The sequence below is a fragment of the Sinocyclocheilus anshuiensis genome, unplaced genomic scaffold, assembly GCF_001515605.1.
Source record: "Sinocyclocheilus anshuiensis isolate Anshui unplaced genomic scaffold, SAMN03320099.WGS_v1.1 scaffold43, whole genome shotgun sequence".
Classification (NCBI taxonomy): domain Eukaryota; kingdom Metazoa; phylum Chordata; class Actinopteri; order Cypriniformes; family Cyprinidae; genus Sinocyclocheilus; species Sinocyclocheilus anshuiensis.
Window position 1 is genome coordinate 1,261,908 of NW_015549580.1, and position 26,032 is coordinate 1,287,939.

Below are 26,032 nucleotides of genomic sequence, written 5' to 3' on the forward strand. Positions count from 1 at the left end.
GTACGCGCTCTGGCGTAGTTTACGTTAATGGGTGTGTTGATATCCAGCCGAAGAGCAATCAACCATAACTTCAGGTGAGCAGGCTCAGAAGTTGGGAATACGTGGAAAGTCACCACTCTCGAATGAGTTCGCGCGAGAGAAAGTAATCTTTTAGTTTTAAGTCGGTTTGAACAATCCAGATAAGCGCAAGTAAGTACCATTTTGATTAGCCGTCGTCCCGACAATGTTTGTGCACTGTGTAAACAATGAGTGACGTATACGCACGAGAGATCACTTCCGGCGCTTGCGTGAACTACGCCAGAGCGCGTACACACCTCACGCCCCATGCTTATGAGATACTTGAACACTGACCAAGAGTTTTTAGTGGAAATTCTCCTGCTCTAAATTCAGTCTCTGCGCGGTGTGTTGTGTCTGCATGTGGGATATCGTGCTGAAAGGAAACTGTGTGCTACCTAATGAAGATGGGAGTCATGCTGAGCATCCATAGTTTATAACGAAACCAGAGCCAGTTCTCCTTACATATTGTACGAGACCACATGCTGAATATGACACTTTTATGTGCGCCATTGGCCGAGCTCCAAACTGTTTGAATGATAAGTTGGTCCCTCTAGAAGCTTTCATTTACTAAAGTGACCCAAAGAGCATTTCAATGCTTGTTTAGTGTTTTACTGCTAACATTGTTCAGTTCAACATCTATTTAGCTAATAGAGGCTTCTTTTGTCCATGTGCAGTGTGGGTGGCTCTCAGGAAGAATGAAGATCTGTTATAGTAGATTTTCATGCAATATTATGTTGTTCTTACAGTCGAAAGCAAGAGATTCGTCTTTAGCTGTTTCTAAAAAGTGAGCACTTTTAGTGGCATTCAGTCATTTGCGTTACTGCGTTTTGGTGATTTATTGATGTTCGTCTGAGACCTGTAAGCAGCTTTGCTGTTACAATATTTGAGCTTTAAAATCCCATAAATTCTGGTGTGTTAGACAAGGCCTCTATGCAGACTCTGTTAGCTGCTTGGCCGTCTTCTTTTATAAGAGCAATTTACAAGTCAAGTGCACAGAAAGTGGAAAGCAGAGCAGTCAGGTACAGCAGGACCATTCAGCAGAAAGACTCAAACCTGGGTCTTTTTCCACTATAGTACTAAATCATCTGGTTTAGGTCACCTAGGAGGGAAACCATCTGGTTAAATCAGTCAATTTAGTGCCTATAACCATCAGGCATTGTGCACCCTTGTGCATTGTAATACAGACCAAAAAAAACCCCATTAAAATAAAGACATAAATACATTTTCTTTTGCTTTTAGAAATTAAATATGCCGATATTCAACAAAATTTGCTAAAAGACTTCTTAACATTGTATCTGTTGTATGCTTTCTCCTCTACCAGTATTTAATGGACAGACACGAACTGCTGAGGAAAATGAGAGCAGTTTAAGGGCCAGAGGGAGAGACAGGGTCCATGGGAAGGAGAAGAACACTGTAGCATCAGTTAGGACCTCCACTACACACAATCTAAGACCCACCAGGGCTGTACAAGAACAAAAACAACAGGTATGACTGGATTTCTGTTTTGTTTTGCATTGTTCAGACATTTTTCTGTATTGTTTTCCTATGACCTTGCCTTAATTTTCTTGTGATCTCAACATAAAAATAATAGTTTTCTCCCAATCTTGAGCTAATTTTTACAAGAGAAAAAGAAGTATTGCTCATAATTTCTCTGGTCAACTGCAAAGCATTTATTATCAACTAATTTAATATCAAAGCATTTAATCAACATCTGTCAAATATTATTCGGACATCCCAGTCCCTCGAGCTGCCTAGAAGCGAAATTGACCACATGTTTGCATCACTATAGTATTTACAACAATAAAGTTGTAGCTTCCTTCCCAAGTGTATGACACTGATGTGGAAGTTTTTCCCAATTTTTCAGTGCGGTGTCATTTGCCTCTGTATTACTGTTTGCTAATTCAGTCAGTACAGTACAGTACAGTGGGATAATAGAGACTAAGTAGGACCCATTTGTGTTCATCAAAATTTCCTCCCTTTTCTGCCAGAGCGTCCTATGGGCTCACAGAGCAGCATATGGTTAGCTTTACCCTATCCCTACTATCCTGCAGCAGGCCTATAGCAACACATGATGTCATCTCTCCTCCCCTCTCTCTCCACACACAGTCAAATCCAGTGGAGTGTGCAAGTACCACATACTGTGTCCAGTTTTTTGTAAACATGAACTGTCTCCATGTGGTGGACCATTTGTAGATCTGTTGAAGTTTCTGTCAAGAACTTTGGTTTTTGAGTCAAATGAATCGTCTCCCATCCCCCATCGCATGCAAATGGAACAATGATAGTACATGGCCCAGGTCACGTGCAAGAGCTCCCTAAAAAAAGAAGGAACGGCTCCACTGAGTCCCCTAGTGGAAGAATATGGTCACTTTGAGAGTGAATAATTGGAGGTTGCTGTTATGCATTCAGTTTGAGGAAGTTGTGTTTGCTTCTTCTTGACAACAACACTCAGTCCTTGCCTTTAAATCACGTCATCCGTAAAAGTAGAGCAAACACCAAACTCATGTTGTAGCACTGCAGAACCACAGTGTTTACTGTAGCTCAAACAATTGCAGCAGGATCATAGTTTTTCATTCCTGAGCAATGCGTGTACTGATAAAATTGAATGAATTGAGTTTTTTTTAAAATAGCTTTAGATAAAAATTGAGTGATTTAAGTTGCTTTAGATAAAACTGTATAATATATACTAGGGGTTGAACGACTTCTGATTTTTTAAAGTCGACTTTTATGTGATGAAAGTCGAGTCGAAGTCGACTAGTCGCTGATGACGTCATTAATGAACAAATACGTCTGGAGCTGTGAACACCGGTCGGCGTGATTTTGCCAAGTAAGACATGTTCCTGGATCAACATCTTTTGTTGATCCTGGATCAACATTACTGTCCAAAAATACAGATTTAACCCAATCCCTACCCCTAAAACTAATCCTACCCATAATTTATTCCTAAAATCAGAGGGAAATGATAGCTGATTAACAAGGGTGTAGAAGCACCTAATCCTGATTGTAAGCCTAAAACTGACATTTCTTGAAAAGTTATCTCTCAATTCTGATTGCATGATTGGAATGATGTTCCTGGATCAACAAGGATGTTGATCCAGGAACATGTTGTACTTGGTCAAATCACGCTCACCGATAAACACCTTGTGCACAGCAATGGCATATGACACAGCGCTGCCCACATGGCTATGTTGACAATACATTTCCGCGCTGAATGATTCTGTGTGCGCGCGTTCCGTGCGTGATGTACGAGCTACTGTCTGTAATGCGTGTGCGTTACAGTGCAGCAGCGCATTAGATTAGAACGGCGATTCATTTACCTACCTGTACAATAAGCTGTTTAAAACCTGCATTCTCCCGTTCAATTTCGAGCATCCAGTAATATAATCTAACATGTCTTGTGGAGCGCTTTCAGAGTATGCATTTATTTGTAATTTTAACTGTTTGGAAACGGAGCATAAATGTGGAAGTCCTTCAAAGATTTCTTATCCTGTTGCGCCCTCTATAGGACCAGCGACTAGTCGACGTCAAGCTTAAAGCGTCACGACAGAGCATTAAAGTCGACTAGTCGATTAGTCGGTGCAGCCCCTAGTATATACAGGTGCATTTCAATAAATTAGAATGTCGTGGAAAAGTTCATTTATTTCAGTAATTCAACTCAAATTGTGAAACTCGTGTATTAAATAAATTCAATGCACACAGATTTTCCACGACATTCTAATTTATTGAGATGCACCTGTACATACAATGACATTTTTAATCAGAATTAAAATTAAATTTGGTATATTTTAATTCATAAATAGAAGAAAAGCATTATTAAAAAAATGTTTGAAAAGAAAAATTTTAGTTTTCCATACTCTTTTAACTAAATAATTGATATTAAAATAATAAAGAATTTAAGATTGCAATAAACATTTTAATAAAAATGCTCACTGTTTTTTGTTAATATTAATTTGTTATTAACATTTATATTCATTTAAAAAAAAAAACATTTGTCTGCAAAATCAAACTTGTGGTGCAATCAACATGCAGAAACATTAAAAAAGCATAAAACGGGAAATTATGCCATAGAGAGGATCCTTGAAGACTCTGTCAAGGTCAGTAAGTCTCTTTAAATATCAGATAAATTGACGAGGCAAATTTAGTTCAGGTTGTAAAAATTGGTGACCTTCTCCAAAAATGTAATGATATTTATGAATTATTAATTGATTCAAATGTATAAAAATAATTATTAAAAACTTCACAGTCAGTAAACTTTTCTTGAAAATGGAATAAAGTTTTTTTTTAACCATATGAAACCAACATACAAATAATACTAGATGAATACTCAGAACTTGTTACATGTGTTTTAAACTAGATTAAAAAAATAGAAGTGACACAACACCTTGTATGTTGTGTTTACTGCATAATCAGTTTTCTAGAGTGTAAATAAATGAAATAACAAAACAAATCATTTTTGTCATCCCTCAGGCCTCCAAAATGAATGGAACATCGGGAGCATCCGCTGTCAGTTCTAGGAAGACGAGAGAACTCCGCACTCCACCGACCAAAGCTGTGAAATACCCCAAGGGCCACGTGACTTACACCAAAGCCAGACTGCTCAAAGAGGCCAAGCTCAGCCTGAGCACACATACACGCCACACCCACACACACCCTCAGCACTCTAACTCAGGAAAAGCCCAAACCAGCCACGCCAAGATGCAAAAACAGGTGCTATCACCAGCAACCGCTGGGAGGCTGTGTGGGAAGGACACTTTCCCACCCAGACGAAACGGACTGAGACAGTCAAAGAGGCAGTTGGAGTTAGCCGGGGTTAGTGTGACCGGAGCAGAGGTCGAGGCTAAGAGGGTCAAAGTACAAGTGGTTCCCTTGGAGACGCGGCGTAGGAAAGCAGCTCAGGAGACGCCGGTGAGACCGCAAGTGGCAGGATCGCAACGGCCCAAACGGGCCTCGGCGGGGAAGCTCATGTTCACCAAACAGATGCACTGTAAAGCCACCGTTCTGGCCAAGAACAGCCCCACTACCTCAACACAAGACATTTTAAAACCAGCCAACTCCCCCAAAATATCAGAGACCCCCAAAACAAGCAATTCACTAAAACAGGGCAATCATTTTAAAACAACTGAGCCCCTCAACCAAGCTGAGCCTAAAGAGCGAGGCCGGCGCAGCGCAGAGGTCATGGAGGTTCCTGTTTTCTATCCCAGCACACACGAGCTCCACGACCCAATGACTTATATGGAGTTTATGCGGGGGCAAGCGGAGGCGTATGGGTTGTACCGGGTTGTTCCACCGGCAGATTGGCGTCCCGAGTGTAAGCTTAAAGAGGAGATGCGCTTCGTCTCGTACGTGCAGCACGTGCACAAGCTGGGCAGACGCTGGGGCCCAAATGTACAGCGACTGGCCTGCATCAGGAGACACCTGTGGACACAAGGCATTAATATGGAAGAGCCTCCACTTATAGGTAAGAAGTGCTGGACAGGAAAACAATGTTTTGAAAACAGTGCTGGGGAGTAAATAAAAGTAGCAACGCTACTAATGACAGCCACTTTTTTTAGTGGTGTGACAGAAGCTTCGATTTTAAAATTTGTGTTTTTGTCATTTGTAGCATGGGTAAGTCTGATTCATTATTGTGAATCCATTCCTCTTTCTCTTATGCTGCATTAGAAAGTATGATTCATTCTAGTGAATCAGTTTGTTATAAATGCATCTCTCTCTCATATGCTGCATTTGAAAGTGTGATTCCTTATAGTGAATCATTTTGTCTTATAGTGAAAAAGTTTGATTCACTGCGGTGACATTTTTTTTTTTAAACACTCCTCTCATGCTAAGATTCATGCTAGTGAATCAGTTTGTTATAAACGCTCCTCTCTCTTTCATATGTAGCATTGGAAAGTCTGATTCATTCCATTCAAATCAGTTCATTTGGATGAATCATTTTATAGCAAAATATTTAATGAATTGCTCCTGTTCATCACTATTTTATATTTTAATTTGGTTGTATTTTATTTTTTACTTGTATTTTGTATGAATTTATCTGTTTAAGTTTTGTCCGAAAAATATTGTTTAAAGCTGCAGTCCGTAACTTTTTTGTGTTCAAAATTTACAAAATTTATATAATAATTACACCATGAATCCATTTTCCAAACTGTGTTTTTGGCTTGTCCTGAATCACTACGGTACACCTATAATAAGTGTTTATATTCTGACTATTTTAGACTTGTTCGGGTAGGTACCGCTGCGGAGCAGTATCCCCTCACTGCAGAACAAAGATCCAGGGGGCGTGGTTGGATCCACATCTAGGGGGTGGAGATGGTGGGTTTAGGGATGGAGATTGGTAGGTTTAGGGGTGGAGATGGGTGGGTTTAGGGATCAGGGGGTGGAGACGAGTAGGTTTAGGTATATGTCAGGTGGGAGGAGTTGGATCTGGATCCAACCTCGCCTCCTGGATCTTGTGTTCTGCAGTGAGGACCATCTGCTGCGGAGTAGCCCAGTACCTGCGTGATTCGCCATAGACATAAACAGAGAGAAGTAGCTCCGGCTACAATGTTCTTCCGCAAGATGCACGCAGTTCTATTTACTAACAGCTAGAGCACCAAAAGTTACGGACTGCAGCTTTAAATATAATATCATCACATTAATTATAAAAATATTTACCTTGTTATGAAACTACTTTGTTACTAGCTTGACTGCAGTGGAACTGCTTCAGATTATGAAGCAGAAGCTACAGTTTCAAAGGAGCTTTCCTTATACTGGTCATAGGTCCAACATATTTTTATATTCATACCCATTACATCAAATTCTCTGTTAAATTCAGGCTACGTTGTCTTTAGTTGAAGTAAATTACATTAATGTCTTAGCTCAGACAATAAGTGGTGTTTTTGTACTGTATTAATATTCAGATAAGTATTCTATCTACACTTGTAGGCTGTGCAGCTATATTTTAAGTGCATATCTATTGGTCATTCAGTCACTGACCTGTTCAGTTTGGACAGATTAGTGAGCTCCTGATAGCAAAGGCAGCTTCCTTTGACGAGATTACACAGTGCATCTAGAGCCAAGACAGATAGATGGCTCTATCTGGTCTCTTGTTGACTGAATGAGGAAAATCATCTAGGCGATGCCAGATAGAACCACTGCCTCCTTGCCAACCTCAAATCCTTCTTTAGTTTCAATGTGCCACTCAAACAGTGACATGGCTGGCACTAATGCGAGCCGTTTGTAAGCCTGTGACTAATGGGGTATGTGCGCACACATAAGAGTGATGCGAAATTAAAGAAACAGCCATTTGCAGCAACGCAGTGATTTATTTGTATCCTTTTTGCGTCCTATTAGGCGGCTGTGAGCTGGACCTGGCCAGATTCTTCCAGATCCTAAATGAAATGGGGGGAATGCAGCAGGTGACAGACCTGAAGTCGTGGGGCCGTCTCGCCGATCTGCTGGGCATCCCGCGCTCGGCTCAAGATCGGCTGGCCAAGCTCCAGGAGGCGTACTGCCAATACCTGCTCTCCTACGACTCCCTGTCCCCAGCCCAAAGGGCCCAGCTGGAGAAGGAAGTGCTGGCGGAGAAAGAGGCCCTGGAGAGAAGAAGTGGGCCCCTAGAGGGCCAGGGAGACATATCCCAGCATGCCGCTCTGCTGCTTCCACGCTCCGAGCCCAAAAATGGACTGGTGAACGGAGCGTTGCACCGAAGCGGAGCACGTGAGCACCTCAGAGAGCTGGACCCCACGGCAAAGACCACCCGGCAGAGAAGACTAGAGAAGAGAGGGGAGGAAGAAGGGGTGATAAATGAACATCACAAGTGCATATACAGGGTATTTTTGCTTTATTTTTTGGATTTATATTTATGAACATGGTCTTTTTTAAGCATCAGTCGTTCATTGTTTGTCCATCTTTCACAGGGAAAGTCGTTCTCTCTGACGACATTCTACAGGGCAGCCAGGAATACTATGAACATGTGCTTCAGCAAAGAGCCAGACACTGCTGAAGTTGAGGTATATCTTCATGTTGACAAGCTGTTTTCATCATGTTTTTCTATGTGCAGAAATAAGTGATGTTTTTAATCGTGTTCACTGTCATGTCTTTTAACTGTTACAGAGGGAGTACTGGAGATTGGTTGAGGAAAAGGAATGCCATGTTGCTGTGCACTGTGGGAGGGTTGATACAAAGACTCATGGGAGTGGATTTCCTGTGGGCAAGTCTGAGCCATTTTCAAAGTAAGGGTTTTAAACTTTTTACATTAAAGGGATAGTTCACTCAAAAATGAAAAATTGGATTCTGTCATAATTTACACACCCTCCATTCGTTCCAATCCTGTATGAGTTTCTTTCTTCTGCTGAACACAAAAGAAGATATTTTGAAGATTGTTGGTAACCAAACTGTTGATGGTAGCCATTGACTTCCATCAAAATCCAGTAATTTTAATAGGATACATGATCTGAAATTTTGTGTGAGGATGAAAGATTTCCAAACACAGATTTCCCAATGGGTTCAAGTTGGTCATGCAGATTCGTCACGTTGACCAACAAGAAGCTGCTTGCTTTGACAGTGACGTCTGCGTGAGCTTTGCTTCATACATCGCTACACTGTTGACAACAGACAATGGATCTTTTTTGCTTGTGCAATTTATCAAATATGACTGCACTATTGTTAAATTATAAGTGTTTTTAAATATTAACTTTGAAATCTTAGTGTAAAAACATAGGAAATAAGCAGGCACGATTAAATATCCAATATTGGCTGATATTGTACATCCCTAGTAGTATATGTACAAATTAACACCATTAACCATTTTATTGACATTTATAAATGTGTAAACTCTGTTGAAAATATAATACCAGTTAATACTATTACTAAAATGCAAAAATGCTTTATTAGTATATACAACCTTATTGTAAAGTGTTACCTGTAGAAGATAACCAAAATAGGATTTGGTTTTATTTAACCCTGTTTTAGTGCATTAAGTATTGTTAGACTTTAACTTTGATTTATTTTTGCTCTCAAGGCATGGATGGAATCTTACTGTCCTTTCCAATAACTCAGGATCCATCTTACGTCATCTTGGTGCTGTGCCAGGTAATGTTTTCTGAAAAACAAAACTTTCACGCATACAATAAAACACCTTGATGATCAAGAGTTAAGTTAGAATCCCATACTAGATGATTTAGAATGATGCGTATATTTGATCTGCTTTCGAAGCTGATGAATCTGTGCAGCAGTAAGCGTTCATCTGTTTGTGTTTGCATGAAGGAGTGACCATCCCCTGGCTGAACATAGGCATGGTCTTTTCTACCTCATGCTGGTGTCGGGACCAGAACAGCCTTCCGTATATTGATTACCTACACACTGGTGCTGACTGCATTTGGTAAGAGTTTAAAGAGATTGTTAGCTGCGATAAACTGAACCTGAATGGCGTGTTCCCTAATAAATGTCTCTCTCATCCTCAGGTACTGTATTCCAGCTGAAGAAAAATCAAAACTTGACAAAGTAGTACACACACTGCTACAGGCTAACGGCACTCCAGGGCTGGAGATGCTAGAGAGGAACATTATGGTGAGTTAGGAACATAAACAGGTTTCTCTTAAAGGGATAGTTCACCCAAAAATTAACCTTTTTGTTATAAGTTATTCGCCTCATGCTGTTGTTTTAATCTCTTCTGTGGAAAACACAAGATATTTTGAAAAAACGTTTTTGTCCATATAATGATGGTAAATAGGACCCAAAACAACAGTGGACTTTTATTGTATGGACAAAAAAAACAAAACTGAGACATTTTTCAACATATCATCTTTTGTGTTCCACAGAAAGCAGTAAAACTGACCATTTTTGGTGACTGTCCCTATAAATTCACCCTCTTTCTGTAATGTAAAGGAGAATGTGTTTTGATGTGATGTTACTTATTTCACTTTTATCTCTTCATCCTCATGACAGATTTCTCCAGAGGTGCTCCGTCGAAAGGGGGTGAAAGTTTACCGGACAGTGCAACAGAGTGGTCAGTTCATGGTATGTTTCCCAGGGACCTTTGTGTCTAAGGTGTGTTGTGGCTACAGTGTCTCAGAGACAGTGCACTTCGCCAACCCCCAGTGGATGAAACTGGGCTACGAGGCAGCTAAGGTGAGAGACTCGATGCAGGGACGGACAAAGCCAGCTGGAACTTGGCTTGGTTCAACTCAAATAGAGCTGTATTTTTGTGAGTGAGGTTTTGCCTATTTCCTGTGGGAGTATGGCGCTTTCACGCTCGTGTGTCGTGTTTGCTTTGCAGGACCTTAAACGGCGTCGTATAGAGGAGCCTTTCTCCACCGAGAAACTGCTCTACCAGATCACTACATGTGAGCGGGACAACAAGCAGCTCATGAATGCAGTCTCCAGTCTCATCAAAGATCTCAGGTCTGTCCGAAACACATCCTGAGGCTTGTTTTGACTCGTTTATTGAGCTTCAATGGCCAGAAACTCGGCCAAATTCTAATTTCTTTCTTTGATGACCAGTGTTTTGCCGATTGCATGTTGATCGGGGTTATTTGAAGTGAGGATATTGTGGAGCAGCAGATTCATTATATCATTTACATCTCTGCATTTAGCGACTTAGGAAACAAAAGCAATTTGTCAAGTAGCCAACAATATTAGTAATATACAAAATAAAAAGATGCATTAGTATATATAAAAAAAAATCCACCTTCAGAAAAGAATTGATCTATATAAAATTGTAAAACTACTGTAAAAAAACAAACAACGTTATTAGGGATTCATTTTTATTAAAATTCAGATTTTCATTTTTCCAACACACATTTTTGTTATATATTCTAAAATTCTAAAATATGTGATCAAAATAAGCAAAACAGTAAAACTACAAACTAAAATGTATGTACAAGTGCAAGTTTACTGCGTTATAATGTGTAGTATGAAACATTTACAATAATTTTTATTTTAGCATTTTTTAGCATTGTTAAATTAAAACCGTTTTTAAAGATGAATATTTTTTAGATACAGAAAATATTCCGAAATTTTCCAAATCTCAGAAACTGTCCATAAATGTTGGGTCAAATTCCTGTTGCGTGCTTTTTCAGGGATGCAGAGATCAGCCAGCGCAGGGATCTGTTCGAGGCCGGGCTCCGTCTGTCTGCGCGCTACGGCACACACTGCGATTCTCAAGCAGACAAGAAGAAGCAGCAACGCTCGAGATACACAGAAGACACGGCTGACAGACGCTGCCAAGTGTGTCAGCATTTGTGTTACCTCTCCATGGTAAATTTACAACAATACTCATCACTTCATATCCTACATTTCATTGTAAAACAATAACCATCAGTTGATGTACTTTATACACAGGGATTTCCTCAGGCTAATTGGTCTAGCTATGCTATAATATATTAGCATATGCTGTACTCTCCCTGTCTCTTCTTCAACAGGTTGTTCATGAGAGTGACAATGTGGTTTTCTGTCTGGAATGTGCTCTTCGATACATCCAGAAGCGCAGGTCCCCCCGTGGCCTCAAGATGATGTTTCGTTTCACTGAGGTACTTGACTGTCTACAGCAAGTGGATATAAAATACCAGTATATATAATAGTTTGGAATAGCATTAACTGTACACTCTCTACTTTTTTTTTTTAAAGTAATGTCTAAAACAAAATCAGAATTTATTTCATTACACACTACCATTCAAAAGCGTGGAGTCGGAAAGATCTTTTGTAACAATGCAAAAGTCTGTACTGTCACTTTTGCTTAAAAAATTGTACTAAACCAAGACTTTTTTCTGAATGATGATACATGCTCATTTCCTTGATTCTTATATTTCGACTACTTCGCTGTCATCCTAAAAAAAAATCATATTTAAAAAGATGATTAACACTTATGTAATGTAATATTTAGCAAATCTCAAAATGAATATCCATTTCATACATTACTATCAAAATAGTATACAAGTTGAATATCGGTCAGAATTTTAATATCATTGGATTCCTAGTTTAAAATGATTTGTTGCATTACTATATGTTAAATTTATCAAGTGGCAAGAAAAATAAAAAAAAATTTTTTAAAGTATGTTCTTTTATTTTGATTATAATTTTGTTAGTCTGAATTATAATGAATAACAATTTTCGAACTGATCCATTTGTTGTTGCATTGTGCCATGTAGTATTAATTGCAGCATTTTGTTGTATACTGCACAGTACGAATATAATATGAATTTTTAAAGTATGTTCTTTTATTTTGATTATAATTTTGTTAGTCTGAATTATAATGAATAACAATTTTCGATATTATTAATAGTATTAATTGCAGCATTTTGTTGTATACTGCACAGTACGAATATAATATGAAATTGCTCTTCACTATTAACTTTTCAGTGTAAATATGTAACTTCAAGCATCCCACCCTATTTTGCGCAGGAGCAGATCAACAGTCTGGTAAATCGAGTGTGTGGCAGAGCATTGGAGATGGGTGGAGTGAAGCAGAAAGCCGTTGGCCCCAGCAAGACACCAGCAAAACGAAGCCCCAGAAAGGTCCCCCTCTCCAGCGCCGCCTCAAAGAACACCGGCCGCTCCTAACCAGACCAGACCAGATCAGACCGTCAGTGACATTCCTCCAGGTCTCCTTTTATATCAGCTGTTCCTAATACTTGTGTACAAACACTCTTCTCTACTCTTTGTACCTAGTGTATAATATCAATACAACAAGCTGTTATATTGCACTTTTGTATTACAGATACATGTAGTTACTGGCTGGTTAGTCCAATATATTGAATGTACGGAGGTTAAATGTTTCATCGCGTTTCACGTCAAATACAAGGGGGCGAATACACAATTGTTTGGGGCACCTGACATAAGGCTATTGGGTCTCATCCAACAAGCACGAAACCTTTTGCACTAGTATTGAGATTGGTTTTTAGATGAGTATTTTCGGGTTGTTTTAGCATTAAATCAAGTATAGATATGCGTATACATAGATATAAATATATCCTATACTATTCCTATCATTTGTGTTTAACTGGTGCTGTAGTGACACTTTTCTCCATCACCCTTACGGCCTGTTTGTCTCTTGGGCTCATGTTTATTACGTCTTAAAGCTGTCAAGAACAAGAACGAACATGTGAGATTACAGCCCACAAGTCAAACACTACATCTATTGTGGTTACTGGCATTTCAGTTCTCCAGCTACATTGCAGGGCTTGACACTTTTACATAGATCCGACACGTGAAGGAGCTCGTGAGCGTTTCTGACAGCACCGATTAGAGATTCCCACCTGGAGATCTCGAGGCCTTGTGTTGAATACACTAGGAACTCCCCACCTTTAAAAGCACATTTTGAGGCCTTTTACTAATCTTTGGAGTACAAACAACAAGTTTGATGCTGAGGGCAGTTTGTACTTGTTTTTAAAGTTACTGTCAATTGTAAATGCACTTTCCCTTTTATCCCACAAACTTTTGTCCCCTTGACTTATTTGTAATTGGTTACAAATAAGTTGGTTACAAATTGGTTATTTGTAATTGGTTACAAGTGGTTCTTGAAAATACTCCACCTTTTTTTTGCCATTAAAAATTAAATCTTCTTAAATCTTTCATTTTCATCGAATACTATTGCAAAATACTTCTATCTAACAAAAAAGCCCCAAATATGTTTATATGCCAGTACATGTTAAATTGAGCCTTTGAGTTCAGGGCCCGTATGTATAAAACTTCTCAGAAATGCTCTTAAGAATAGTCTTAAGCTTTGACTTAAGTGTCAAAAAATTCTTAGTAAAAAGTAGGACTTTTCTTCTAAAAACTCAAATTGTGCATATTCACCACCAGTTCATCAAACCATAATGAGATCGGGCTATCTGCATCCTGCATGCTTTCTCCGTTTTTTTTTTTCTCAGTTTAAGCCTTTTCCTCTCCAAAAGCGGTGCACTGTGCTGCTAAAATGAATGAGGCTGTCAGAAAGCTAAAGCGGGGTGATTTTCACACCCCCTACCATATGTCATTGTGAGGACAAAAGAAAAACTGGACTTTGTGCCAATAATGACTATTTTTAATGTGCAGTTCTCAGCTATCACATGCATATCCACGGATGCCACCGACACCGACACCTGGCTCTATTGAATACAAGTGCTCTTATACAAGCCTATGCTCTTATCTCTGCTTTCTAAAAATTTCACACAATATATTGGTGATTCAATAAGAAAATCATTACTGTGATCAGCAACACAGAGCTCAAGTGTTTTTATAGTAGATGACGCACATGGTTGTATATGAGAAAGCACAAATATCGCTGATGGCATGTCTTTTTAGGTGCTTTACTGATGCTCAATATGTCCCTAATATGTTTCCTGTCAAATGTTAAATTTAGACATTTAGACACTCTTTAAGATGTTTATAATTTAGAATGTAGATAAAGCTGCTTTTAAAAGATGCTTATCAGATAGTTGCACACAAGAGCACTCTTATAATGTGCTATATAATCCAGAAAAATACATTAGACAAGTTCTGGTTCGCTCTTGCCACATGCTTTCACAAGTGACATATGGAAAAAAATTAACAGCAATGTTAATGTGTGGATACAAAAAAAAGCCTGTTTTACTGCAACTGGTAGTCAGAATGAAAAGGGTTTGATCACTGATGTCAGCTGTGGAAGATGGCAAACTCCATTAATGATAGATTGTTGATATTAAGAACAAAATATGGATAACAGAAGTGAGATTGCATCTAAATTACATTAATGAGACAAAACAAAACCCAGAGTCTGATTGCATTTTTGATGTATGACACATCAAGATTCTTAATGATCTTCCGAAAGGAAATTAGATCTGGGCCCGTATTCACAAAACATTTTATCTTACCACTAAGAGTTCTCCTAAATAGCAGTAAAAGTTTTTAGCTAAGAGTTTTCTATTAAAACCAATTCACAAAGCTGCTGAGACAAACTTTTACTAAGGAATAGAGAGAAGTCTTAGCTAAGAGTAAGGGGGCGGGGTTGACCTCGTTGCTATGGATGATGTCTGCATGCTTACTATGCACACAGTGATTGGCTGATTGTCTCTGTCAGAGATTTATACGTAGAAATATTGTACAGCACAATTTTATGTTGCCACATTCAAATAAATATTTTAAAATGCAGGCTAAGAGTCACTAATTAAACAAGTATATGTTTAGCTAATTGTCAGCCTCTTACATGTATGCTTCTTGTAAACAATTAGTGAATATGCATATAAACAGCCTTTTAGTTAACAGAGTGGAATAATCATGGCTGATAGTAAGACATGCAAATGTAAAAGAAAACCAAACTAGACGCAAGAAGAGCTGTTACTTCTTGCCCAACTGGTTCATGAAAGCAAGGATATAGGGTAATCAAAGGAAAATTGTCCCCGACTAGTTCTACAACAGTCATAATACCCCCGCAATTAAGGCGATATACCTTTTTAAAAGCCCATTATCATCAAATGTTTCTAAAATGTTTACATTCCAAGGCAGATTGCCGGCAACAGCCATTTTAGTATAGTTGTGGTTCGGTCTTAGTGACTTAGGAGTCCTCTTCACTACTCCTAACGTTTCACAGATTTAGGAGCTAGTTTTAGTGCTAAAATTCTTTGTGAAATACTCTTAGAGCAAAAATTTAAGACTGACACACCCAAGATTTTCTCCTAAATTGGCAAGTTATGAGCTACTTTTAGCCTTAAGATGTTTTGTGAATACGGGCCATGCTTTCTAGAAGGGATTGTAGTTCTTTCTCTCATTAAAGCCATTAAGTACACAGTTTTGTACCTTTATATTTTGTCTAATTTTAAATTCATTTTTGCTTCAAATCAAATTTGTAATGTTGAGATGCACCTCATTGTTGGTTAGTTTGGTTCATGGCGTATAACTCTTTAACAAAAATCTTTACTCTTTAAAATCCCTATGGGGAACATAAAAAAACATATGGCAACATACCTGTGTTACTTTTATGTTTCTTGTATCACGCTGAGGACTTTTCATATAATCAAGATCAGTTAAAATAGCTCATTGGCTGTCTTGACTAAAATGGTTACTACAACTACTGACTGTAATAAAAGTTGGCAGGGAGGACAGTATTAATTTTAATATAAGCTAAAGGCTATATGATGAGCATACAACCTTTGTCAGATGGCTAGAAGCTCAGAAGTCCAGTTTTATTAAAAGAAACCTGAATTGAAATTAATGTAGGCTGTAGATTAATTTTCTATGGTTGTATATGTAATGTTTGTCCTCATTTGTAAGTCGCTTTGGATAAAAGTGTCTGCTAAATGACTAAAAGTAAATGTAAATGTAACGTTCATCCAGTTGCTGCTAGGCGGACTGTTTTCCCTTCACTTTTTTTCCTATAGTGCAGTGGTTCTCAAACTTTTTTGGTCACGCCCCCCTTTAAACCTATAAAAAAAATATTTTATAATATTATAAGCTCAAATCAATATTTCATGTTCATGGAGCTGTGTAATAAGGTGGATAATCAGCCAGTCGATAGCACAATAATAAACTCCTTTTAAGCTTTGACTTAAGTGTCAAAAAATTCTTAGTAAAAAGTAGGACTTTTGTAAGAGTAGGAGACTTTTATAAAGACGCTAAAAGGAACTTTCAGTAAAGTCTAAGACTGATTCTTAAGTGTTGACTGAGGTGACACTTAAGTGTTGATTCCGAGACTCTCCCATGACGTCATAAAGGCGAGTTCACTGATCTATATAAATATAAATATAGATCCGTGAACTCACCTTTATGAGGTCATCTAGCAACATTAAGTGAGCAGTTGGCAACACTGGTCAGTGTTTTTTTGTCCTTTGTATTTTAACGGTTTAAGTGAAATGTGGGGTCATAAAAAAAAAAAATCAAAGCATCACTTTTGGCCACTGTTGTGTTTGGTGGGGTTAGTGCCACAATATGTAAGAACCTGCTTACTGTGTCATCACCGGTGCATTGCTGCATTTTTCCAATTTTCCAGCCAAAAAAAATTCATTACTACTTTCATGTCTGCTGTTAGAGCATTGACTTGTTGAGTGGAAGAGGTTATTAAATTTTTTACTTTATCAGTTAAAGTTTTTATCAAAAAAGACTTTTTGATCTTTACAATTAAGTTTGTATCGTTTTATCAACTCCATATTATCATATAAGTCCAATATATTTTCGCTGGAAAGTGTTTGTCGTCTCCTCTTTTCTGACATCTTATTACTTCTAACTAGGTTAGGAGACCTCTCCAGCTCTCTTAAATAATTTAGGAGCTGAGACCTCTTTTAACACTTAGGAACCTTTATGAATCACTCTTATTCTTAAGTCTAGGAATAAGAGTAAAATTACGTCATTCTTAGAATTTTGACACACTTAAGACTAAACTTTTACTTTGAGCGGCTTTATACATACGGCCCCAGGTCTTTAGGGGTTTGGATGAGAGTCGAGATGAAGAAAAAGCCTTACTTCTACATTGGTTTCTTCATCGATATAAATTAGATGTCAACAGGGTTGCTACAAAAAACATACAAAAAAATAAGTGCTGCTTAAATCACTGAGAAGTATGTCATAGTGGTGATCCCTAGTTTTTTAGCTTTACTTTTTTTATTCGAAAGGAAAGATCTTTTACCCAAAGGTAAACTATTGTGTAGGCCTAGCTACCCATTGCACTGACTGTATCGAAGTCCTGTAATCAAACATGGTAGTCGCCCCTTTCCAAATGACTCACTTGTATTTAAGGTTTAAAAAAACTGAACAGTGTTTCCAAAATGTGGTTGTATACTTTTTTTATGGCCTTAAAATGATTTTTTTTTCTTTTGTTATGCTTTTCACCCTATTTTATACAGTAATGCTCCTGATCCTTGTACTGTTTATTTATATGCAGTTACTCAGTCCTCCAGTCCAGTGGAGATCTTTTTGGTTACTTTTTTTTTTTTACTTTTCAGGTTTGTATATTTTTCGTTTTAATAAATAAATCACTTGTCAATCCTTCCAAAAATGTACTGTATTTTTTGATGTTATAGACAAGAACTGGTAAAATGGCCAAAATTATAATTCCATATTATTTTGTACTAAACATACTATACAAAACACTACAAGTTTAAAAACAAAATAAAATTAATAATTTGAAATGCTAGATGTGAATTTAGGCATCACAACATTATAATGCACCGTATGAAAAATGTCTATTCAAAAGACTACATTTAACAGTGTTAAGTTTATAGTGTTTTTAAAGATTAACCGGTATCTGCTGATAACAGATGTAAAATAATACAACTGTTCATTGTTAGTTCATGTTAGCACAGGTACATTAATATTACCAGCTGTTGAGTTTAATAATGTGTTAGTATATATTAATGAATTTTTTTTTGGTCAGTTAATGTTAACTAATGTTAGCAAATGAAACCTTATTGTTAGTGTTATATATTTTAAACGCTTTTTGATTTCAGTATTTTTTTTAAAGCAATTAATACTTTTATTCAGCAAGCATACATTAGCATTCAAAATGCAATAATCACATTAAAAAGTGATAGTACTTTTACAGTGCGACAAAATTTTTTTTTGTATATTCTGTTCTTTTGATCGTTCTATTTATCAAAAAAAAATATTGAATGTTTCTTGGTTTCCACAAAAAGCAGCATAACGGTTTTCAAAACTAAGAAATATTTCTTGAGCACCAAATCAACATTTTAATTTTTAATAGTAATAATTTATCACAGTATAACAGTTATACTGTATTGTGGAACTTTTCAATCATCCCTTGTTCTTGAAGTCATTTCTTATCAAAACCCATAGTCAGACTTTACTCTTTCTTTTAAACCAATTACCCGAAGCCCCAGAAATACCCTTCCTTTCAATCTCATTGTCTTCATTTCACTGCAGTTACTATGATAACTCCATATTTTTCCCAGAGGTAACAGGGTTTGAGAGCAACAGCTTGCTGTACGGGGAGCCGCCTGTAAATTCTGTGACCACAGATGGTCCAAATGTTCCCAGCTATTTTTATATCAGAGACTCTCTGTGAAATTGTTGGTGGAAGATATTTGCCTATGATATGAAATATCAGTCCAACACTGAGACCGCCTTTGAGACCCGTCTTATTTCAAGGTATATTTATTTTATTTCAGAGTCTTTCAATCTGCTCAATAATGTCATATACAAAAATGAGCTCCGCATTACAAATTCATGCAACATACATCAGTGATATTAGCAAGAACACTGTAAAATGTTTATATCATTCTGATGCAATAGGTAATATGAAGAATTGTATCATACACTGAGTTGATTTTTTATATTGGGAAAGAATAAAACAAAAATCACAGTGCTAACAGTCTGAATGAGCTCAAACAGTGTTCTATAAGGCTCCAAAATCTTCATCTCAAAGTGTGCATTTAGCCATGAAGAAACATCTGGCTGGTCTTCAGCACTCCTTCTGTCTGGGCCTTGATGTAAAACAGGTTTTCATTTCCAGAAACCAACTTAAATGAGTGCGTTTGCCATCGGTGGCCACTAGAGGGCCTGTGTGTCGCTGTCGTCTGAGCTTTTGAGTGGCTCTGTTTCTGGGAGGCCCATGAGGGCTGTGTCAGCATGTACTTCCTCCTCATCTGACTGGACCAGTGGAGAGTCTCCGCTGCAGCTTTCCTCGCTGGCATCCTCTTCATCCGGACCCTCGGTCACACCGCTGATGGTGTCGGTGCAGGAGGATGAGATGGAGGAGACGGTGTGCCGTAGCTCTGTCTGTGAGGGCACCTTCAGGCTGATCTCTGAGGGGGATGAGCCAGGTTCCAGAGCCGGGCCACCTGCTGAACAAGATTATAATGTGTCACACCATCTATTTCAGAATATTAATTAGTCCTGAAGTGCAGTCGCAACCTGCTATGAGAGACAGTAAGAATCGAATGTGTTCACAGTCATTCTACTCATTCCAGCACTCTTTTTAAACATTATAAATGCTGTTACTTTTGATCAATTTAATGAGTGCTGGAATAAGTAGAATGACTAAACACATTAGACTCTTACTGTGCTAAATTATCTGCGGTATTTAGTGTAATGGCATTAAATATGGTAAAACTTGTTGAGGACAGAGTAAAAATCAGTCCTACATTTATATTGGCAGCTGCAAACAGCTATATTTCCCAGAAATACAGAATATTTTAATAGTTAATCTTAAAAAACACTTAAATCTTTAGCAAATCTCAAAATGAATATCCATTATTCATAAAATTGTAATGTTGCTACAACAACTGATTTTGGTTTTGGTGTTTTATATTTAATTTGGACAAGCTAGTACAAATATTAGTGTATTCCTAATCATGGATGACATATACACATCACATCCTGAGAGGTGAGAAAACTCTTGAATTCTGATCTGGATCTGCAAATAGTCCTATTTTAAAACACATTTACAAATGTGGTTTGAGTCAGATATGTCCTAAAAGCTGATTGTACTAGTGGGAACAAATCCAAACACACCCAAAACACATTAAAACAAATTCAGGTTTTGTTTTAAAGGGATAGTTCACCTTCAGTTGCTGGTCCCCACTGACTTGCATAGTGTATTTTTTTCCATACTATGGAAGTCAATGGAGACCAGCAAATGAAGGTGAACTATCCCTTTAAGAACAGTTTCTTCCCACAAGCCATCTCTATTATGAGCACTTAATGCTCTTTTTTTGTTACATTTTCTATTTATATACCTGCACAAACAACATATCTCTGCACGACCACTATCCTGTTTTACCCATGTAAATAACAACTTGTACATATAATTGTGTAAACTGCATTTGTGTATGTTTTTACATTCTTTATCTTGGATTTCAGTTAAGTACTGGGCTTTCCAATGTCACAACAAATTCCTTGTGTGTGAGCACACTTTGCCAATAAAACTGATTCTGTTTTTTTGCACAGTAGTTATTTTTATGTTTGATCTGTAATAAATGTGAAATAAACAAACAAACATGAAATCAAGTTTCATTAAAAGCAAAGCCCAACCTGTGTCAGGAGACTGAGCGCTGCTCTCTTCCCCTACAGAGCTGAGGAAGACATCCAGAGCCTCATTATCGGTCACATCCGTGAGATCCATTTGTTCCAGGAGGTCAACATTCACCTCCATTGAGGACATACTGCCTAATGGATCTGCCCCAGAGAAAGAAATAAACCTTTCACTTTGTGAACTCTAACACCAAACCAGCTGATCACTTCAAAACCTACAGAACAGCAGGGTTAGTTCAGGAATACACAAGCAAATTTCACAACACATTACAATGAATAGATTGGCACACGAACGGAGGAGCCTAGGACAAAGAAGATGTCCTGAAAAATGGGGGATGCAGGGGAAAGCATAAAGTACCTCACACATCAGGGCAGCATTAAGGCAGGAGAGAGGAAAGAGAAGACCATCAGTTTAGCATCAACATCCCTGCACAAGCGCTTTAACCTCCCATTTAACATAGTAACAGTATGTTTAAATATTCATGACGGGAAGGACACAGCCTTGAGCAGAACATCATATAGAGTGGCTGTGATTCAAACTATTTTGCTGTTTAAGAAAAACAGAACAATCGCATTATGACTCCTAAAACATTGTTTACTGTCATATATGTTTGCCACTAAACACATATGCCACTACATGAGGAGAGTAAATATGAAAAGAAAAAGGGTTGTTAAGAGCATTTCAAATCAATTTCAGACATTTGAACAAGTATGTGCAGAAGTGGTCCTTCTAAAATAAGTAACTGACCTCTCCTGTCTGTGATCTGGAGGTATCCTGTGGAGAGGTACTGCTCCATGTCTTGCTGAAATGCCTCTTCAAAGTACTTCTGCCGCTCCTTTAGCTTGACCTGCTGCGCATGCTCCATCTCCAGCACTTTCCGAGCATGTTCTGCATCGAGCTCCGCTAGAGAGAGAGACATAAAACACCAAGCAGGTTACAAAATGACAGAGAGAGAGAGAGAGAGATGGGGGATGGAAGCACAAAATTAACTGGAAAGGGAAAAAGGCTAATCCTCAGAGAATCAATGTAGAAACATTTGCTTATAGCAATTAAATAGTACTTAATTTAACAATCAAATTATAATTAATGAAAATGATCATTTTAATTCATTTTCATTTCTCACCGCTCACAAAGTCTGCATTTATTTGATAAAACTGTAGTAACAACTGTAATATTGTGAAATATTACAACAATTTAAAAAATAATTGTTTTCTATTTGAATACATTTTAAAATGTAGTTTATTTCCGTGATGGAAAAGCTGAATTTTCATCAGCCATTACTCCAGTCTTCAATGTCACATGATCCTTCAGAAATCATTTTAATTTGATGCTCAAGAAACATTTCTTATTACTATCATAATTGAAATTGGTTGTGCTGTTTAATATTTTGTTGGAAACATTTATTTTGAAACATAATTTATTTCTAACAATGTAAAAGTCTTTGTTCAAACACTTTTGATCAATTTAAAGCATCCTTGCTGAATAAAATTATTAAATTATTTTTCTAATAAAATAAAATAAAATATACTACTGACCCCAAACGTTTGAACAGCAGTGTTCTTACATAATATTTGTTTTGTAATTATAACAGCGCTGAAATTTTGCACTCTTGAAAACCCAGTGTTGCAAGAACATACATAAACGTTTTTTTTGTTGTTGTTTTTTAACCTTTTTTAACTTTCTAAAAACACATTTAAATGTAGAATAATCATCTCTGAGATCTCTGGAATTAAACTGCCCAACTCCACACACACATGTTCCAATATCAATACAATACCAGCTCCAATATCTGCCTGATATGCATTTCCCAAGACACTTTGCAAATATCTAAACCAAACCTCTGACATCTGAACTTCAAGATAACATTGCATACATTTTCAAACATGCTTTCTACAGCACAACAAAGAACAAGAGCCTACACAAGTGTCTTTCAAGCATGCTAGCTTACCGCAGAATGTGATGCTTTTCTAGTAGTGGAGGCAGAGAACGCAACACTTCTTTTGTGTGAGCGGCACAAGACCATAAGTGATACGAGATGCAGTTAAATTCTTTATCTTTCAGAGGAAGTGCATTCTCTTCTCTGAAAAGCAGGAAGTCTGCCTGTGCTATTTGAATGTCACTGTGGTGTTTATGGGTGTGATGTACGCCTAAACAGATATGGTACAAACATCCTGCCAAAGCTTATGGTGACACATCCTAGATGCAACTTTCTAGAATGAAAGGTTAATTTGTCCACCAAAAACCACAGTTTAAGCAAAACTTTCTCTAAAACATTCCAAACACAAAATATTTCAAGTCATGGTCACCAATCTCCCTGCATTCTGGAGAAAGAAACCTTTAATACATGCAAGTATGCACATAGCAACATCAAATACTGTATAGAGCAGACTTTGTCTAGCGTCGTAATCCTCCTGTGTAAGGAATCCTCATTGTGTGAGGAAAAGAAGTCCACTGACGAAGCAGTGAAATGTGCCTCTGCTATTAGGATGTGGTCTTCTTAACCACAGTCCTACCACACATTCTTTTTAAACAGATGCTGGTTGAACAGTGTTAAATGTAAGTGCTAGGCTGAATGTAAGCATGCTCACTAGGAAACCACTGTTGTCCATTTCAGCCCAATATTAGCCTTGCAAAAAGAGGCTATGTAAAAGAAGTTGATGCAAGCAGATTTAAAATTAACTGAATATGTATGCATTTATTTTCATGACACTAGTTTAGTGATGATATTTGGTTGGCACTCCTCTGATGCCACCTACGCTAATAACCTGCTTCAACCCCTCACACTCGTAAAATCAATATTTCACAGCAGGGTAATCATTATCCAATCTCTTTACAGCAATAACACTACCTGTTTTAGGTAGCAATCAATGTTTTTTGATTTTATGCTAATTTAATTTTAATATAAATATTTTAAGTTAATGACAAATCACATGATTCTTTTTCTCATTCAATATTAAGATTTTAGGCTAAATATTTCTAACCATATCATTCAAAAGTTTGGGTCAGTCACATTTTTTATTTATTTTTTTTTAAGTCAGTAACTTCTTATGCTCATCAAGGCTGCATTTAAGCAGACTGTTTTCAATTTTAATAGATTTTAAAATGTAATTTATTTCTGTGATGCAAAGAAGCCATTACTCCAGTCTTCAGTGTCACATGATGCTTTAAAAATCATTCCGATATGGTGATTTGGTGCTCAATTATTATTGGTACTCAATTACAAATAATTGTTATAATCAATGTTTCTTTGTTTAATGGTAGTGCATCATAGTTTCCACAAAAATACTAAGTAACATTGTTTTCAATATTGATAAAAAGAAGAAAGGTTTCTTAACAGAAAATAGAACAGTTATTTCACAATATTAATGTTTTACTGTATTTCTTACCAAATAAATGCAGATTTGGTGAGCATAAAAGAATTCTTCCAAAAAAACATTTAAAAAAATCTTAATTATACCAAACTCACCCGGTAGTTTATTTCTAATTACACTTTAATTATTTAATAATTATAGAAGATTACTCAACTTATTTGAAGGGTTCTACATGCATGCAAAAAAAAAAGGCAGACAGCAGAACACAGCAGTCATGAGCTGCCATACTTCCAGGGGGGTCCTACGCCATCTGAGCAAGTGCCACTGAGATGAATGGAAGTGCTAATGAATAGCTTCCTCCTCCTTGAAAGATTCCATGTCCACAAGAACTAAATCATGGATATGGCATGAAAGAACTAAATCTGCGGGGATAAGCTGTGCCTTTCGTCACATTTTCCATTGTGTGACAGCTAATGATAGATGACAGCACGGGATGAGCCCCAGGCTCTCTGATCACACTTGTCACATCCTCCACACACATTCCTCAAAAACAAAGGAAACATCTTAAGAACGTTTGTGAGGGCCAATGCACAGAAAACTACAGCTAAAACTTCAACAACACAGTTGATGAATGAACTGCTCACTGTGAATATGGCCAAATTTCACTGATGACAATTTTCATAAAATGTCCATCAGTCTTCTATTAGGAAAATGCAGCACTGCCGATCAAAGATGGTGCATCTTGAAGCTAATCAGTGGAGGATCTGGCAGCGGATGGTAATGCAGGTTCAGCCCTAAGGCCAGACAGGTTAATGACTCATTCTAATGAGCTGACCTGCCTCCACACACAGAACAGAACCCCAGAATCCAGCAACAGGAAGAGGAAACAGAAGAGGAATGTATAAACACTGTCTTCTGGACTGACAGTTCATTCAACACATGGATGGTTCAATATCAGTCATCTGTCCAACACCCAGTCAATTAGAATGGACAAAGAGCTATAAATAGTCCCTGGTTTGTTTCTAACTGCATTTCTCAAATCAAAAGATTCTAGAAATCTTGTGTTAGAAACACATAATAAGAACCGTTCACACAAACACAAATCAGGAAGTTCAGGAACAACATCCTTTGAAAATACTGTGGGGATGAAATCATCGGTTACACGTTAAAGGTATTCTTAAAGGGGTCATATGATGCGATTTCAATTTTTCCTTTCTCTTTGGAGTGTTACAAGCTCTTGGTGCATAAAGAAGATCTGTAAAGTTGCAAAGACTAAAGTCTCAAATTCAAAGAGATATTCTTTATAAAAGTTCAGAGTCAACCACGCCTACCTAAAATGGCTCGTTCTAACACGCCCCACATGTCTATGCCACGATGTGGGAAGATTTGCATAACGCCGCCCAAATGTTCACGCAAAGAAAGAAGGCGTAACTTTTATTCTCGCTGTTGTCGCCGCTGCCATGTCATGGAGTCGATGTTGGTTTCGTTGTGAAAGCGAAACTACTTTGTTTGGCCTTCCAAAAGAGGACACAACTAGAAATCAGTGGTTAAGTTGTATTTACAACACTGTTCCACAGCACTTCAACCCAAATATTCAGATGTGTGCAACACATTTTATGGAGGATGGATGAGGACTGTTTCCTGAACCAGTAGCCTAATGCGTCTGTGGCACAAAGGCCGTTTCTATAAAGTGGGGCAGTTCCAACTTTGCAAGGACAGTCTGGCGCTTCTGACTCACAGCCTGTAAGTATGT

The 26,032-nt window shown here is 37.6% G+C and overlaps 2 protein-coding genes across 9 annotated transcripts in view; one reads left to right on the forward strand and one right to left on the reverse strand.

The window, feature by feature from the left end:
• LOC107657689 (protein Jumonji-like) overlaps positions 1-13,700 on the forward strand; it is a 34,066-nt gene extending 20,366 nt beyond the window's left edge. Inside the window, exons 6-18 of one of the 2 annotated variants that reach the window (XM_016445880.1) lie at positions 1,379-1,542; positions 4,522-5,512; positions 7,384-7,862; positions 7,950-8,042; positions 8,146-8,264; positions 9,053-9,123; positions 9,298-9,412; positions 9,495-9,600; positions 9,979-10,161; positions 10,310-10,434; positions 11,112-11,289; positions 11,454-11,561; positions 12,433-13,700. In XM_016445880.1, the coding sequence (XP_016301366.1) occupies positions 1,379-1,542; positions 4,522-5,512; positions 7,384-7,862; positions 7,950-8,042; positions 8,146-8,264; positions 9,053-9,123; positions 9,298-9,412; positions 9,495-9,600; positions 9,979-10,161; positions 10,310-10,434; positions 11,112-11,289; positions 11,454-11,561; positions 12,433-12,591 (2,891 nt within the window). In that variant the 3' untranslated portion in view covers positions 12,592-13,700. The remainder of the gene's footprint in view (positions 1-1,378; positions 1,543-4,521; positions 5,513-7,383; positions 7,863-7,949; positions 8,043-8,145; positions 8,265-9,052; positions 9,124-9,297; positions 9,413-9,494; positions 9,601-9,978; positions 10,162-10,309; positions 10,435-11,111; positions 11,290-11,453; positions 11,562-12,432) is intronic. The other variant, XM_016445881.1, reaches the window with a different exon arrangement.
• A 5,373-nt stretch (positions 13,701-19,073) lies between these two features.
• Positions 19,074-26,032, reverse strand: part of LOC107657692 (dysbindin-A) — an 18,500-nt gene continuing 11,541 nt past the window's right edge. For 2 of the 7 annotated variants that reach the window (XM_016445889.1, XM_016445887.1), the window contains exons 8-11: positions 21,716-21,871; positions 21,262-21,288; positions 20,968-21,111; positions 19,074-19,778 (exon numbers count right to left, since the gene is read on the reverse strand). In XM_016445889.1, coding sequence (XP_016301375.1) covers positions 19,486-19,778; positions 20,968-21,111; positions 21,262-21,288; positions 21,716-21,871 — 620 coding nt within the window. In that variant the 3' untranslated portion in view covers positions 19,074-19,485. The remainder of the gene's footprint in view (positions 19,779-20,967; positions 21,112-21,261; positions 21,289-21,715; positions 21,872-26,032) is intronic. The other 5 variants (XM_016445892.1, XM_016445891.1, XM_016445888.1 and 2 more) reach the window with 4 other exon arrangements.